Here is a 16,864-nt window from a genome sequence, read left to right as displayed (position 1 = left end):
TCAAGAATATTGTAATAAACTTTTGTGGTGACAAATAACTGCACTTAGCGTGTTGAGCATTTTGTAATATATATAAATGTCAGATCATTGTGTAATACAACTGTAACTAATATAGGTCTTCTTAAAAACCTTTCCAATTTTGGGGCACATGGGTGGCTCAGTGGGTTAAGCCTCTGCCTTTGACTCAGGTCATGATCTCAGGGTCCTGGGATTGAGCCCCGCATCGGGCTCTCTGCTCAGCAGGGAGTCTGCTTCTGTCTCTCTGCCTACTTGTGATCTATCTCTGTCAAATAAATAAAATCTTTAAAAAAAAAACTTTCCAATTTTAAAATGTGTATATTTCAGTTCTGATAAATGTATTATTTATCTGATAATTTCTTCCCCTCCATGTATTTCCTTTTTCTGAAACACCTCTTAACTGGTTATTAGGCTTCCTTCATGAACTGTATTCAGTTTTCTATTTTCTTTTTCCTTGTTTTTTTTTGTATGATTTTTTGTGAGATATGGCTGCAACTTTACCTTCCACTTTTCTACTAAATTTATTGGTTATTTTTGTTTTCTGGTTTTCTTTTTCATTATAGTCCATTTTTTTCTTTTTCTTTGTTTTCGTACGAAGTATCCAGTCCTTTACACATATTAGTTATATCTTTAAGAATAGCATTCTTAGGACTCTTTTGTCATTTCTTTTATCTCTTTCTTTTTCCATGGGTTTCAAATATTTGATGATTTTCAACAATCCATTTACACTTAAAAGTGAGGCATTAACATGCTGAATGAGGGTTCAGCGTGCAGTGGGTGAAGTTTGTTAAGCAGCGATCCTCATGGTAGAGGGGTAGGCAGCCATTTAATTTCCAGTACACTTTGGTCTTTCCAGCTGGTCAGTTTCTGCAAGAAGCAATTCCAGTCTTCCGTTGGAGATCATAAACCTGGCCACCAGACTTCTACTTCATCTCCATTATTAGTACAGTATTTCACCCCACTCTTACTGTGTCTGCTGTTCCAGAATTCAGAACTTCTCTGGTTCAGCCTCTCTAGACAGCAAGCTTCCATCCAACCTTCTGTCAGAGTTAGTGAGGGTAACTATGTGGCCATGCAGAATAAGGAAGAGGATCTGGGGATCAGTCAATTGCCCCTTATGAATGGCTCAAACAATCTTATTTTCAGTTCCACCTCATACCTGCAGATATGCCTAATGCATCTAATTCCTGTGTCTTTCAGAAATTAAATACAGGAGCTTTACAGAAAGATCGTTTGTTTCCTGTTGGCATTCCTTACTATAGATACTTACATTTTTACTTTCTTCACTTTCCAACTTTCAAAATTATGTTAATAGCTCTCATTTACAGTAGTCTCTCCCATTCCTTTAATCCTTGTGGGCTATCTTTTTTCTTATGTATTGTAATTTTAGAGGAGTTTCAAAAGAGATCAAATAGATCAAATTAAGTTACATATGCAAATAACCATCTTCAATGAGGAGTCTCATCTGTCATGTACCCCACCATCCAGCTTAAGAAATAAAACATTATACATACAGTTGTAGTCACCTTTATGCTTATGATTAGCCCTTTAGATTTTTTTCTATGAATAAAAAAATAATAAAAAAAATTTCTAGGTATGCAATCATGTCTTTTTCAAACACTGATTTTCATTATTCTAATATTAATTAGAAAAAAATTAAAAAGGGGCACCTGGGTGGCACAGTCAGTTGAGTATCCAGCTCCTGGTTTCAGCTCTGTTCGTGATCTCAGGTCATGAGTCCAGCATTGGACTCCACCCTCAGTGCAGAATCTGCTTGGGACTTTTTCTCCCTCTCCCACTTGTGCTCCCTCCAAAATAGTTTTTAAAAAACAAAAGGGAAGGAAGGAAATACAAAAATACTACTTTGAAGGGACATATGCACCCAATGTTTATAGAAACATTATCTACAATAGCCAAATTATGGAAGCCGCCCAAGTGTCCCTAGACTGATGAATGGATAAAAAAGATGTGGTGTACACGTACACACACACACACACGCACGCGCACGCGCACACACACACAGGAATATTACTCAGCCATCAAAAAGAATGATGCCATTTGCAACAACATGGATGGAGCTAGAAAGTATTATGCTAAGTGAAATCAGTGAAACAGGGAAAGACAAAGACCATATGACTTCACTCATATGTGGAATTTAAGAAACAAATGAGCAAAGGAGGAGAAAGAAAGAGAGAGGCAAACCAAGAGACAGACTTTTCTTTTTTTTAAGATTTTATTTATTTATTTGACAGAGACACAGCAAGAGAGGGAACACAAGCAGGGAGAGTGATAGAGGGAAACGCAGGCTTCACATTGAGCAGGGGTTCCATCCCAGGACTCTGGGATCATAACCTGAGGAGAGGCAGATGCTTAACAACTGAGCCACCCAGGCGCCCTAAAAGACAGACTCTTAACTATAGAGAACAAACTCCTGGTTTCCAGGGGGTCGGTGTGTGGGAAGATGGGTGAAATAGGCCAAGGAGGGCACTTGTCTTAATGAGCACCAGGTGATGTATGGAAGTGCTGAATCACTATGTTGTATACCTGAAACTAATATTACCTGTATGTTAACAAGAATGTAAATGAAAACTTAAAAAAAAATATTAGAACACTCATCTTAGTAAATATATCCCAAGGGATATGGGAGTGACTATGTTGAGCTTCATCACTGAAAATGATGTTAGACCTTAAATTTTTTTTTTTTAAAGATTTTATTTATTTATTTGACAGACAGAGATCACAAGTAGGCAGAGAGGCAGGCAGAGAGAGAGGAAGGGAAGAAGGCTCCCTGCCGAGCAGAGAGCCCGATGCGGGGCTCGATCCCAGGACCCTGGGATCATGACCTGAGCCGAAGGCAGAGGCTTTAACCCACTGAGCCACCCAGGCGCCCCAATGTTAGACCTTAAATTTAATATACTCTCCCAATTAAGGAATTTTAGAAGATACTTTCCATTGGGAAGATGTATGACATTCTTGTGTGCAACGTTATGATTCTATGTTTTTCCATTGGCATGACCTAAGAAAATAGTTATATTGAAATACAATTTACATATTATAAAACTCAACCTATTTTCAGGTGTGTAGTTTTGGTACTTACATTAAGTATCCTCTTAATCACTTTGATCTATTTTACCCATCCATCATCATCCACTTCCTCTCTGCCAACCACCAGTTTGTTCTCTGTATTTAAGAGTCTGTTTTGTCACCTTTTTTGTTTGTTCATTTTTTGTTTCATAAATTCCACATGAGTGAAATCATATGGTATTTGTCTTTTTCTTTCTGATTCATTTCACTTAACATTATATCCTCTGGGTCCATCCAAGTTATTCAGATAGCAAGATCTCATTCTTTTTTATTAATATTCGTACATATATATATATATACACACACACACACTCACACACATATATGTATATATATACACACACATATGTATGTATATATTATACGCATGTATATATGTGTGTGTGTGTATATCTATATATAGATATACACACACACACACACCCCACTTCTTTATCCATTCATTTACTGACAGACACTTAGGTTGCTTCTGTATCTTGGCTATTGTCAATGATGCTGCAATAACATAGGGGTGCAAATATCTTTTTTGAAGTAGTGTTTTTGTTTTCTTTAGGTAAATACCCAGTAGTAGAATTACTAGATCATATAATAATTCTTTAATTTTTTGAGCAACTTCCATCCTGTTTTCCACAGCAGCTGCACCAATTCACATTCCCACCAACAGTGCACAAGATTTCCTTTTCCTCCACATCTTCACCAGTGCTTGTTATTTCTTGTGTTTTTGAGTTTAGCCATTCTGACTAGTACGAGGTGACATCTCATCATGGCTTCGATGATGAGTGATGTTGAGCTTCTGTTCATGCATCTGTTGGCTATCTATATGTCCTCCCCTTGGACAAGTATCTATTCAGGTCATCTGCCCATTTTAATCAGATCATTTGCTTTTTTTAGTCTTGAATTATATGAGTTTTTTGGATATTAACCTCTAATGGATATATCATTTGCAAATATTTTCTCCCATTCAGTAGATTGCCTTTTTGTTTTGTTGATGGTTTCCTCCACTGAGCAAAAGCTTTTTATTTTGGTGTAGTCCCAATAGCTCAATTTTGTTTTTGTTTCCCTTGCCTGAGAAGACATATCTAGAATTTCTATGACCAACGTCAAAGAAATAACTGGCTATTTTCTTCTAGGAGTTTCAAGTTTTCAGGTCTCACATTTGGATCTTTAATGCATCTTATTTTTGTGTATGGTACAGAAAGTAGTCCAATTTCATTCTTTTGCATGCAGCTGTCCAGTTTTCCCAGTACCATTTGTTGAAGAGTGTCTCTCATTTTTTTTTAAGATTTTATTTACTTATTTGAGAAAGAGAGAGAGAGAGAGCGCGCGCAAGCATTCATGAGCAGGAGGAGGGAAAGGGGCAGAGGAATAAGCAGACTCCCCAACTGAGCAGGAAGCCCAACGTGGGGCCCCATCCCAGGACCCTGAGATGATAACCTGAGCTGAAGGCAGTCACTTAGCCAACTGAGCTGCCTGGGTGCCCCGAAGAGGCTGTGTTTTCCCCATTGTATATTCTTGACTCGAACTGTATTTTTATTATGTAATTTCTAATTTTACTGTAGGTGATCTCAAGTTAATATTGCTCATTAATTTTGATTTTTTTAAAATTTATATTTGTATAATCTGTTTTTAAATTGCACTAAATACTTTGTATCCTACACTTTGGTCAATATTTGTCTAAGACTTAAACATATTTAGACTTAAACATATTTAAAAAGATATCTCGGTTTTTCTCTCACCACCATTAGACAATGAAATGCAGGTTGTCTCTTGTTTGCTATATTCTTAGCACCTAGAACATTGGTACATCAGCTCAGCAAATTCTTTAGAGTTGTCTTTGATTTTATTCTTTCCACTGCTGCTAAATTACAAGTAGACATTAAGGAGTTATTAGGTAGATTACCTTATGACAGAATAATGAATAAAAACAGACATAACAGGTAGTGTTAATTAAACACAGCAACAGACACCGAGTTCCTAGTATGAAGCAAGACAGTCTAAGAATGTAATACCAACACAATTCCTACCCTCGAGGCCTATGAAGATGCACAGGTTAACAAGTAACTTTGATATGGTTTACTAAAAGGTAGGTAAGCATAAAATGGCATGGAATTAAGAGACAAGAAAATCTTTAGTTGGGCAGCAGAAGAAGGTAAGGCAAGTTTATAGCAGTAAATAGAATCTTCTTAAAGATAAGGAAACTAGGGGCGCCTGGGTGGCTCAGTGGGTTGAGCCGCTGCCTTCGGCTCAGGTCATGATCTCAGGGTCCTGGGATCGAGTCCCGCATCGGGCTCTCTGCTCGGCAGGGAGCCTGCTTCCCTCTCTCTCTCTCTCTGCCTGCCTCTCCGACTACTTGTGATTTCTCTCTGTCAAATAAATAAATAAAATCTTTAAAAAAAAAAAAAAGATAAGGAAACTAAAACTCAAGAAAACTACACTGCTGCTCAGATCACGAGGCTAGAGATAACAAAAAGGAAGATCTAACTCCCAGTTCTGTGCTCTTTCCATTACACCTTACCATCAGTACTTTACAGCAACCCCCAAAGACTAACAGAACAGGGTTTAGAGAGTTACAAAATAAAATGTGGGTGTTATTCATCCTACCCCATGTCCCTTCAATATAGAAAAATCAAGGACTGTACAAAATTGTGAAAGTTAGCCATGTATCATGTAGTTCCAAAAACTCGTGAGTTGACTGACCCAAAAAAAGAATGCACCCTACAAGTTTTGGTTAAATATATTCCACCCAAGATTTAAATGCCCCAGTCCAATCAATGTGACTTAGAGATAAACAGAACTATTAAATGATATGTATGTGTGGGTGTAATACATTTTTTTTAAGTGTTAAGAAAGGGTCTGCAGTAAATCTTTAAAATAGCAAGGTCCAAAAACAAGAATCTGCCAGCCATTATTCAGCACTTTCCAAAGAAGTGAGACCCTGAATCCATAGATCTAAGTATTAAAGTCAATATAGAGAGACATTCTTTTAAGGGCAGGGATGGTCTTCAGGCTTTTCCGGATCTCTCAAGACTATCCAACTACATACAGCCACCAAGCAACCTTCCCATGACTAATTTGCACCATCGTTCCATCTCCCCAGCACATGTTGAGCCCACAACCCTGACTTTGGAACATTGTTTAATCCTTCCCTGCACTACTATATATTAATAAACTTGCATTCTGAATCCATGTCAGTTTTTGGTTGGTTAAAATAAAATTACCCTAAGAATCTGCTCAGTTCTGAGAACATTGAAAACTTAAGACCATACACTAAACCAGTAATTGAAAAAGTGATTCAGGTCACAAATGGATTTGATTTGGCTTGCACAGGAAGAGAAAAAGGAGAAAGAAGAAAAAAAAAAAAGAGAGAGAGAGAGAGAAGAATGAGGTGGAAGAGGAGGAGGAGGAAATGTGGGAGAAGGGAAGACACTCTGGATATTTCACATTAAAATGCATCTTCCCAGCTTCTCTTGAAAACTCTGAGGCTCTGGCAGTTCCGGGGCTGCATTGCCCAAGATTAAAGCTGACCAGCATTAAGCAGCCACAGCCCCCTTTACAGGGGACATTTCCTTTCTAATTCATCGTAGAGCAACTACTTCTTTCTATTTCCCTGATACTGAGGCCAAATGTCAATTGTCATTTGTCATTCTGCTTGCAATGTTGTCTTCCTTAGAAACGCCAAAGAATAAAGAATAGCCACAGTTGGTGGATAAGGGCAGATTTTATAAAAAGTGCAATCCATTCTTCACATTAATTCAGCAAAACAAAGCTAGAATCAAAGAAATCAATTTACCTTAATCTGAGTCTGTTCGATTGACTTTTCCCAGATCTGCTGATCATATGCTCCAATCTGAAACAGGGAGCAGGCTATTAAATGTTGCAAAGGATAAATCCTTCCATTGAGGTAAAATCTCACACAAGTCATGAAACTATTAAGTATCAATAGGCTATCTGGAAATGATTATGATTCTCCGAGGTTAGAATAAATTATTGTTTCCAAGGGCCGTTTCCTTCAAAATTCTAAAGCGGCTGTATCTAAAGGTAAGTTAAAAAGCTATGTCCAAAATATTTCAAATTATTACCTTACAAGACATTTCCACTTCGTAAGGAAAACATCAGTAGGAAAACTAGAGAGGAATAAAAGGTAACAGGCAGCTCAATAAGACTGTTGACAGTATCAATCTGAGCTGTGAAGATAAAAGTTTCAGGTCTAAAAAAAACCCAGCAGTTTGATCAGAAGCGAACTTTCAAAGCCTTGCTGTAGCACAGCACTGTGATACGATCTGGAGGAGGGAGGAGACTACAAAATCTTATTCGGGGACGTGGAACTGAGTTTATAAGACCTAATGACCTTGTGCATCAGGTCTTCCATGTAAGTTGAAAGATACCATGTAGGAATTCCTGGCACTACCAAGCCTAAGAGAAACTAACGGGATATTCTTTGCGGGAGCTTTTGGAAGGAACGATGCTTTACCCAAAAAAAAAAAAAAAAAAAAAAAGATATTACCTTCTTTTGGTACCACGATATAGCATCTCTCTCATTTGAGGCCATCTGTGTCTCCAGGTAGGGAATGGGATTTCACTGAAAATGAAGGAAAACCAGTCGGTGAGTCCAGTTGCTGAAAGGTGCTCTCCCAGTTTGGGGAGAACGCCAAAATCGCTTCTCTCAGCCTCTCCATGAGCTGCTGACTGTCTCTCTCCGGCTGTTTGCCAGGAAAAAAAAAAAAAAAAAAAAGACAAAAACAGAAGCAAACCAAAAACCTCTGGCGCAGTGGCGCCCCGAGAAGCCTCTCTGCGATATTTGGTGCGAGTGTGTTGAGGGATGCAGGGCAGGGAAAGGGGTGCTGGCTGCAGCTGAGCTGCACGCCCCTCCTCCGCTCGCCGGCGTCCGGCTCTCACCTGGTGCCCGCTGCCCCGCAGTCCGGTGGCAGGGACCTTCCTCCTCAGTGGCCCCGGCCCCGCCATGAGGCCGGGGGCGAGATGGCGGGCCCGGCAGGCTGCATCTTCCCCCCGAGGCGGAGACGCCAGAGCGGCCGTTACCATGGAGACCGCGGAGGCCGCCCGGGCCTCGGAGGCAGCCGGCTGCCCAGCGCCCAGAGGAGGGCACTCTGTTGCCGCAGACCCGGCGCCCTCCAAGCCCGACCTACAGGGTCACCAGACGGTCCCCCACCCCTCCCCCCCAGAAGCGAACAATGAACTGGGAAAGGAGGGGGATAAAAAGTGAAGGAGGTCTTCGCCCGCCGCCAGAGTAGGCTAAGGCAATGGCGGAAGACTCAGTGCCGGCTGTTCGGGTGAGGGGCGAAGGCCGCCTGGCGCGGGAGGCAGCGGCTGCGGGGCGGCGAGCGTGCGTCCTACTAGGCCCGGCCGGCCGGCGGGCCGTGACTCAGCCAGCGGACAGCTGGGCGAGGGCCGCGCCGCAGACCACGGTGCAGCCCCGCAGCGGCTTCCGCTTTCCGGGTTTTGGTGCTAAGGTGGCTCCGCCCCCGCCCAGGCCCGGCCGGGCATGGAGTGGTTGGGAGCCACTGGAGCGTCAAGGCCAAGGCAGCTACCTCGGATCAGCCTCCAGGTCACTTCCTGAGAAATGACTTCCTCAGCCATCGATCCAAAGGGGGTCGGTCTTGGTGCTCTAATAGCTCCCAGTTCCTTCCTTTGTAAGACTTATCTTTGTTTTACAGGTTTCTTTGTACTTCAGTATTTACTATCCGTCTTCCCCAAAGGGCTGTGGGCTCCGTGCAGAGCGAGCCTGGGGCCTAGCCTGGGGCCTGGCTCATAGGTTCTTGACTAAATGAACAGATGTTCTGAATTTACGCTGTCCTGGGACGAAGGGGCGAGGTGGGCTGCGGCTTAGGAACTTGCTTCCTCTTGTCCAGGCTGATTGAGGTCAGGATAAATGGAATGGTTGCGCTCTAAATAAATATTTAAGAGTACCTTAGCAAGATTTTAAGCTGCTCTCGTCCTCTATACTGCACGGGTTTTTGTTTTCGGTTTTTGGGTTTTTTGGCCATTCATGGAACACTGACGCCTAACGGCCATTCCCACTCCACTTGAAGCAGTGTCCATGCATGCTCAGCATGAAGCATCTGAGTCAGGTAAAGCTAGTAACAGATAAGGATCACACCGGTTACCACTTCAGAAAGCCTAAGAAATGTGGTTCTAGGTTTTAAAAACATATTAAATCGGGGTAAGGTGAGGGCCCATTTTACTGAAAGAAAAAAGCCACTAAGAAGTAAAAGTAAATCCCACAGAATTAATTAAAAATTATTTCACCCGGGCTTAAATTATTTTTTATATTGTACACTTATAGTTTTGCTTCCTGACAGCTCTTCCCTTTAATTCTATTGGGTTTCAGAAAAAATGGCCAACTTAAAAACGGATAAATGACAAATGAAAAAGGTCATCCCTGTGTATCTAAATATCTGCTTTAAGACAAATTACATTTTACTTCACTGCACAGACACTTGGGGGGGGGGGATTCATGGAAGAATTGAAATCAGTAAGTTGCATTTTGGAATAGTAGGAAGTAGCAAATCATCTTCTGGGTGACCCTTTTTACCAAGTTCTCAATGCTTTCTGAGGCTGCCACTGAGCACTGCATGGGCTTTGAACCAAGAACTGCATTTAGATCCCTGCTTCAGTTAAAGAACTGTGATCTTGTGCAATTTATTCGACCTAACAAGCCTATTTTCTCACCTGTATTTATTGTTATCTTCGTACTAAATACTAAAGGCTGTGAAGATTAAATGAGATACCCTCCTAGAAAGTGCCTGGCCCTTGACAGTTACTCAGAAAACATTAATTCCCTTCCTTCTTGTTTCCTAATCACAACCAAGGTCTATCAGGACTTACTAAGTATCTCAAAGAGAAGTTCACAAAAAAATTCCTGAGGAAAAAAAAAAATCCATTGCACTGTGTCACTTAATACATCCAAAATATATATCACCATCTTCATTAACTAACACTGTTTGCACATACTTTGAAAAATATCAACATCAATTAAAATTAAAAATTTAAATTTAAATTAAAAATTTAAGATTGTCCTCTCAAGTAGATATAAGCATCAGAAGGCACAAGTGCCACAAATGCCAAGTGTAGTTTTTCTTCATCCCAAAAACTAGTTGCATCTCTGTATGCATCCCCTTTTCTTTAGGGAAAAGTCACAAGATTTTCTAAAAGATTAGGAGATGACAGGGTACACAGAAAGTGGGGGATTAATATTTTAAAAACAGGTTCCAGGTAGCCAGAATTCACATGCACTATTCATTTTCTCATGAAACATAAGTAAAGGACAAATCAGACTTTTGTTTATTAAAAAAATACTTTACAGGGGAAAAAAAAAAACCTCTATGCATTCCATTGTCCTATTTTACAAAGAAATAGCTTAACAATTTAACACACTTAGACAGCTACAAAAAGCACTGTGTTAAAAGGATTATTATTCACACAAATTTAGATTTAAGACTATTCATTAAAAACCTTTTTAAAACACTCGTTAATGTCAATAAACAAACTAAGGCCACACAACGCAAATAGTCCGCCAGGCAAATTATACATTTCATCTATATGCAAAGACCTCTTAGATAAATTAAAGCCACAGGAAAAAAAAAGTCTTAGCTGCCAATCAAAATGGAGTTTAGTCACAGAAAACACTATTACATGAAAATTTACAACAGGTGATAGAAGTAGTACATAAGTATTTCTTTAGAGAATTGAAAAGTGCTATATTAAGAGACAGTGGTCTCAACTACATGCACAAGTGGATCATAAAAAATTTATGAAGAAAATGGAAGGCCATAATATTTATGGAGATACTTGCTTTTAAAGCAACAAACTTTCAGGATGAGGATAGGTCCCTTATGTGCTAAAGAAAAACATTTGTCTTGAACATTTCCTCTACTTACTGCATGACCAATAAATACAGCTACAACTTGTTTAAAAAAAAACTTGGCAGAAATATGAATTTCTGCCATGTACTAGTGAAAGGCTCTTTTTTTTAAACCTGTAGCAATGATAAAATAGATTAGAAAGACACAAACTCAATTATCCTAAAGGTATAAATGCAAATAAATTTTAAATGGCAAATACAGATGAAAATATAATGGGCTAATATTAATGATCAAGAATATATTTACTAAGGGTTTTCTTGAATCTTGGAGTCTTGTTTCTAAATTAGTTTTCATTCTAGACACTATTTATAGAGGGAAAGGCAATAAGCAAAAGTTTCTCCAGGCATTAAGTATGAACTTTATACCTATTAAGACTGACGCAAGGTGTTACAAGACATCTTTTCCTAAGGTTTGGTAAAGGGTTTTAACAAGCTCCATTTCCCCCCACAAGAGCTTGTAGTATTAGTCAACTGATATTCCAACTCTCCAAGGGGAAAGGGCACCTCTCGTTTTTAATTAAAAATAATAAAGTACCAGTCAGACAAATTCTAAGCACTGAATAAGCAAATTAAAAGTACAATTAAGCTTAGGAATTCATTTTTAAAGAGTTCAAACTTTGGAGGGGAAAACTAATATGTAGGTTTTTATTATTGCTTTATGAATTTGGGATACCTCTGAATCATAATCCTACTCCTAGCATATCTTGGTAATTACTGAATGCTTCTGGGGCAGGGGGAAAAGACGTTTATCCTTATTTATGAATACCATAAAATCATTCTAGTTACTAAGTTAGGAATATTCATTTATTGGGTCCTTTCCATAAGCACATTTTTAAAATATCCCTCTGCTCCACAAAATACTCAAACTTACAGCCACATTCTGCAAGTAATCTCAAAGAGTTGGCACAACAGATAATATACCAAAAAGGAAGATCAGCTTAAATTTCAGTTACAACTTCACTGCCATCACTACTTTACAAATCAGAAGACGCCAGATTGCTCCATGCCTCACTCCACCAAACCAAATAATTTCAAGATTTAGAAAAGTTGCAATCATTTGTATCACTCAACTAGTTTACAACTTTGAAAGCAGTAAGGAACTCAAAACTTGAGCTTTATATTCATCAGTCTTTAAAGCATGCTATTAAATCTAATACTCACATAGGACATTCAGTTTCCAGATACATTACTAGCTAAATGTTTCTCTCTCCATTCTATTGCAATTCTAACATACAATGAATTTATTAGTACATGATTTTAAACATTTGTATACTCTTTTAATGTGTTTATATTGGAGGTGAGGGTAGAATGTTTATAAAAGGAAAATGGGGATTTGCTTTTGATTGTAGGTCTTTGCAGATCCGCTGGTTCCTGAGTGATTATACACAGTGCTGGCTGTCAGGAGACAGTCTCCTTGTTTATTAGTAATGACCAGCTTAGATGACAGATGGCATCTGCTGGATGGCAAGTGGGAAATGGGGAAATCGGATCTTGGAAGACAAGAAAAATAAAAATAAAAAAAGTTTTTGCTTTAACAACCTTGTTCTTCATGATTATTTTAAAAAGCAAATGTTGCCTGAGAAGAATTCTACTTTGCACAGCCTACTAAAGCTCTATGAAATTCTTCTGGACAGAAAAACAAAAACAAGAAAACCCAAATCCACATACTTTTGTGATTAACCCCTCCCCCCTCCAAAATAACAAAAAACACCCTCAAAGGCAGGTCCCTTTAAAAACTAGTCTTGATAAACTAGAATTTACCCTAGAATTTATACCCAAGATTTTAAAACACCCCTGCAATAATCACATTACTTTTCATACCATTCTAATTACCTTATTTACAAAGATAACTAAAACCAACATCACTTCCAATTCATAAATGGTTTACACTGAAATGTTTCTCTATTTGTCTTCATCCTTTGTAACAGAGAATACATACATATACATATATATAAGGAATAATACAGATTCTAACTAATCACTGCAGTATTTGCTGATGGTTACTTTTCTATCGGTTTACACAGTGACCTCTATACTTTGCTAATATGCATTTAACTACACAACAATATTGCACAACGTAATATTTATATAAGATTTAGCCTATTTCAGAATATTTTAGAGAAAATTCATATTTGATATTTTAAAAGATGCAGCTAAAGTTTTCATGGTGACAGACATAATAAAGCAGCATCTTTTTTGCCTATGTTAATGTAAATATTCCAAATCTCACCCTCCAGGAAAAAAAATCTCCAAATTGCACAATAACCAGGTAGATACAAGAATCTGGTCTTAGGTGTGGGGAATACTCTTCCTTTAATGAACAAAAGGCCTATTATATTATTAACTAAGAGAAAGTGAAATGTGTATCATGTTAACATTCTAAAATAATAGGAAGTTAAGACCACACTAGCTATATGAACTGTGCCTACTAAGCAGTATGTTACCTGAAGCTCTAGGATGAAGTCTAGTGCCATATTCTTTATTAGGCCATAGCAACACAGAATAATAGTAAATAAACCCAAGTATTCACCAGTTCAAACTGTGAATTAAGTGTCTCAACAGATCTTTATCATGAAGAGGTTGATGCCAAATGACAAAAACAGTTTTTCCTAAGTTTCATGCACAAAATATGGCAGCCTCATCAGAAAGATTGATATCATTCTCTAAGTTTGATACTCGTGATCAATTTAGGAAGCAAAAGTATCCACACAATGTGTGAGAATGCTAGGTAGCAGAATGATAGAGTATCATGTCAACATTATCTCTTTATCCAATTATCTTCCATAGTTACCATGTATTCTGGAAGAGATTAATGAACCATGGAAAATGAATGACCAAGGACTATTCATCTTTAGATATTTTTAATTGAAATATCCACTGGGCTTTAAATAACAGATACAAAAAAGACAGTTTGGATCAGAAAGTGCTGTGCTTTCTCTTTTGTTAAGAAACCAGAGAGCCACTGAATTTTCCTTAGAAACTACCTGTTCTTTATGGTTGGAACTTACTTGCCCATGTACAAGATGCAGGAACTCTTTCTTGCAACCTATGCCATCTTTACTGTAGAAACTGAATCTGTGTCATAAAGACACAAGTACCAAAGCATAAGTCTGATCTTCTATCGTAAAAACAGCAAATATGGCAAGAGACAGGCAAGATAAAATTAAGGGAAGTGAATAATTTACCAAATAAGAATCTGTTATTCCCGAGAATTCTCAGTTTGATTTGAAGAAGAGATTGAATTGTTACCTCACACCTTAAAACAGAAAGTAGCAGCAGACCCACTATTACATACTGTACTAACGGGATAAGATACAACTCTTAACTTTGCATAATCTGTGTAAAAAAGATATGCTTGACATTTGTGGAATGTCATTTCTCTTTATAGAATTATAGGCAAGATTTCTCCAATAAAACTTAACTTAAGCCAGTTATAAAACTATAACTTCACATCAAAATTTAAAAAAGTTAAAAAATGTGTTTGAGTATGTACATATCACACAGGAGTGCTCGAATGTTCCTGTAGATTGTGTTGCTGGTCAGAGTCCAGTCTACTTTCCACCTTTAAAACTGGAATAGGCTGAGTTATCTGATCTTGCTGTAGTTTAAGTTCCGATGAAGGGAAGGATGATGAAGCAGTTGTCAAAAGCTGCATCTCTCTGCATGTTTCCTCAGATTCAGTTTTTACCCTCACACACTGCGAGTCAACTTCTAATTCTTGCTTTCCGGTTAAATCACAGTCCACCATAGAACTGCTTTCTGTGTTGTGAGTGGCTTCCACAACCGGGTGGTACTGTTTAAGCCTTATATGCCAAGCTAAGCTGCACACTGCTGACACGGTTTTGAACTGATGAATGACATTTCTAGGGATGAAGTAAATATCATTGTCACACAGCTGAATTCTGGCGTAGCGAATGCCTTCCCGCCTCATTTGGTTTAGTTTCGCTTCATCCACCCACTGTACACACTGCAGAGTAAAGAGAAGTTGCATGACACTTTAAAATATGTAATAATTTTGCCAAATAAAATATCAGAATGAATACAGGGAAACAGTAGTAGAGCCAAATTAAAGCCAAGCAATACTAAGTGACAGACAACTTTCTGAAATTGCCTGTAATGCTTGGGAAACAGTTTTTCTCATACTTTCTACCTCTCTAGTAACAAAGTACAGGTTAAACTCAGGATGGCCTAAGGAATTATTTAAACAACTATTCCAAAACCCAGCTAGGTATCAATAATGTATTCTCTGCCACACAGAAGGGCAATATTTACTTGCTCCTGTGTTCTTCAACCTTCTGCAGGTTAAGGACACACAGGACAATGGGGTTATCAGCTGAGACTACTTCCAGCCAGAACTGAGCAGCTTAGACCCTCTAGCCATCTGGGCCCACCTGGCATTCCAAAGATTAAAGACTGCCGAGCATTCTGCTTGGGAAGCTTGTTTTAATGACTTTCTGACACACTCCACACGTATCTTTTAATAGTAATAAAATTAAATTTGCCATCCCATGTATCCAACTATAAGATCAAATGCAAAATAAAATGGGTAACAGGCACTTATTTCTATTATCTCACTCGAAAGGTAATAAAAAAAGCAAGAGTTTTACCTGGGAAACCGGGGGTTCATGAAGGTCTAACTGAAGTCTCTGTACAACATCAGTAAAATCCTCAGCATGAAAACAAATCACATCTTTGGTTATGCGAGGTTGGTCACTCCTAAGATTAACAAAATCAAATTTTAGAAACATGCATCTCATAATGGAAGATGATGACAAATTTCATTTCTCCTATTCCTGGAAATGGTACTACTAGCCTAGAAGTATACCCACAGCTCCTATAAATAGAGTGTACATTTGCTTTTTTAATCAAGACTTAAAAAATAAATAAAACAACAATAAAGCTGTTTTAAAAAAAATGATAACTAGATCAGTTGTTACAAAATCAAAATAACAATGACTAAAAGCAGTTTCATTCTAAACTAGCTACATCTGCATCCTCTCACCACTCTGCCCCATTTCCAGGCCACCAGTAATGTCATCGTCAGGATGGAACAAAGTGGAGAGAAAACATATCAGCCACATAAATATCATGCCTTCAGTTTCCAAAGGAGAGAGGGAAAAAAGGCTAAGCAATGTACTTGAAATACTGTCGAGCTATGATTGAACTCTACTTCTAAAAAAGGTTAGAGCAAACTATAGGAATATTGAAGGCCCTGAAATTATAAATATGAAAAACAAAACAGTTTTAAAATAAGCTAAATTCAGTGCTCTGAGCTTTTGGTTCCAATTGAATGTAAAAGGGTGCAGCCACTATTGAAAATAGTATAGCAGTTCCTCCAAAAATTGAAAATAGAATTATGAAATGATCTAGCAATTCCACTTCTGGGTATATACCCAAAAGACTGAAAGCAGAGGCAGGAAGAGATACTTGTTCACAGCAGCCAAAAGATGGGAGCAACCCAAGTGCTCACTGAGGAATGAATGCAGAGAAAACAAAATGTGCCATATACATATAATGGAATACTATTCAGCCTTAAAAAGGAAGGAAATTATAGCACTTGGTACAATATGGATGAACCCTGAGGATATTATGCTAACAAAAATAAGCCAGTCACAAAAAACTACTGTATGATTCCACTTATATGAAGTATTTAAAGTAGTCAAATTCACAGAAACAGAAAGTACAATGAAGGGTACCAGGAGCTGGGGAGAGAGGAGAAAGGCAGTTATTGTCTAATGGGTACAGAGTTAACAGTTTTGCAAGACAAAAAGTTCTCTTATAAGTCTGCTTCACAATAATGTAAATATACTTAACGCCTCTGAAATGTACACTTAAAATGGCAAAGATTTTTCATTTAAAAAATTTTTCAGTTTTTGTTATGTA

General features: G+C 38.2%; 2 protein-coding genes across 10 annotated transcripts in view; both read right to left on the bottom strand.

Annotated features, from left to right (window-relative positions):
- PHTF1 (putative homeodomain transcription factor 1) overlaps window positions 1–8,564 on the bottom strand; it is a 67,544-nt gene extending 58,980 nt beyond the window's left edge. For 4 of the 9 annotated variants that reach the window (XR_014299260.1, XR_014299261.1, XR_014299262.1 and 1 more), the window contains exons 1-3: window positions 7,999–8,535; window positions 7,607–7,681; window positions 6,893–6,949 (exon numbers count right to left, since the gene is read on the bottom strand). Coding sequence is in view for 2 of the 9 variants with exons in the window: in XM_082685039.1 (XP_082541165.1) it covers window positions 6,893–6,949; window positions 7,607–7,651 (102 nt within the window). In the remaining 7 variants the exon portion in view is untranslated. Of the gene's footprint in view, window positions 1–6,892; window positions 6,950–7,606; window positions 7,682–7,998 lie in introns of all 9 variants that reach the window. The other 5 variants (XR_014299259.1, XM_082685040.1, XR_014299258.1 and 2 more) reach the window with 4 other exon arrangements.
- Window positions 8,565–10,378: 1,814 nt separating this feature from the next.
- The window catches only part of RSBN1 (round spermatid basic protein 1), a 51,878-nt gene continuing 45,392 nt past the window's right edge, over window positions 10,379–16,864 (bottom strand). The window contains exons 6-7 of the mRNA XM_082685024.1: window positions 15,589–15,697; window positions 10,379–14,948 (exon numbers count right to left, since the gene is read on the bottom strand). Of these exons, the coding sequence (XP_082541150.1) occupies window positions 14,478–14,948; window positions 15,589–15,697 (580 nt within the window). The 3' untranslated portion in view covers window positions 10,379–14,477. The remainder of the gene's footprint in view (window positions 14,949–15,588; window positions 15,698–16,864) is intronic.

This window comes from Mustela nivalis, assembly GCF_964662115.1.
Source record: "Mustela nivalis genome assembly, chromosome: 10".
NCBI classification, from domain to species: Eukaryota; Metazoa; Chordata; class Mammalia; order Carnivora; family Mustelidae; genus Mustela; species Mustela nivalis.
Note: the sequence above shows the minus strand (reverse complement) of the source record. Positions and strands in the feature narration are given on the sequence as shown.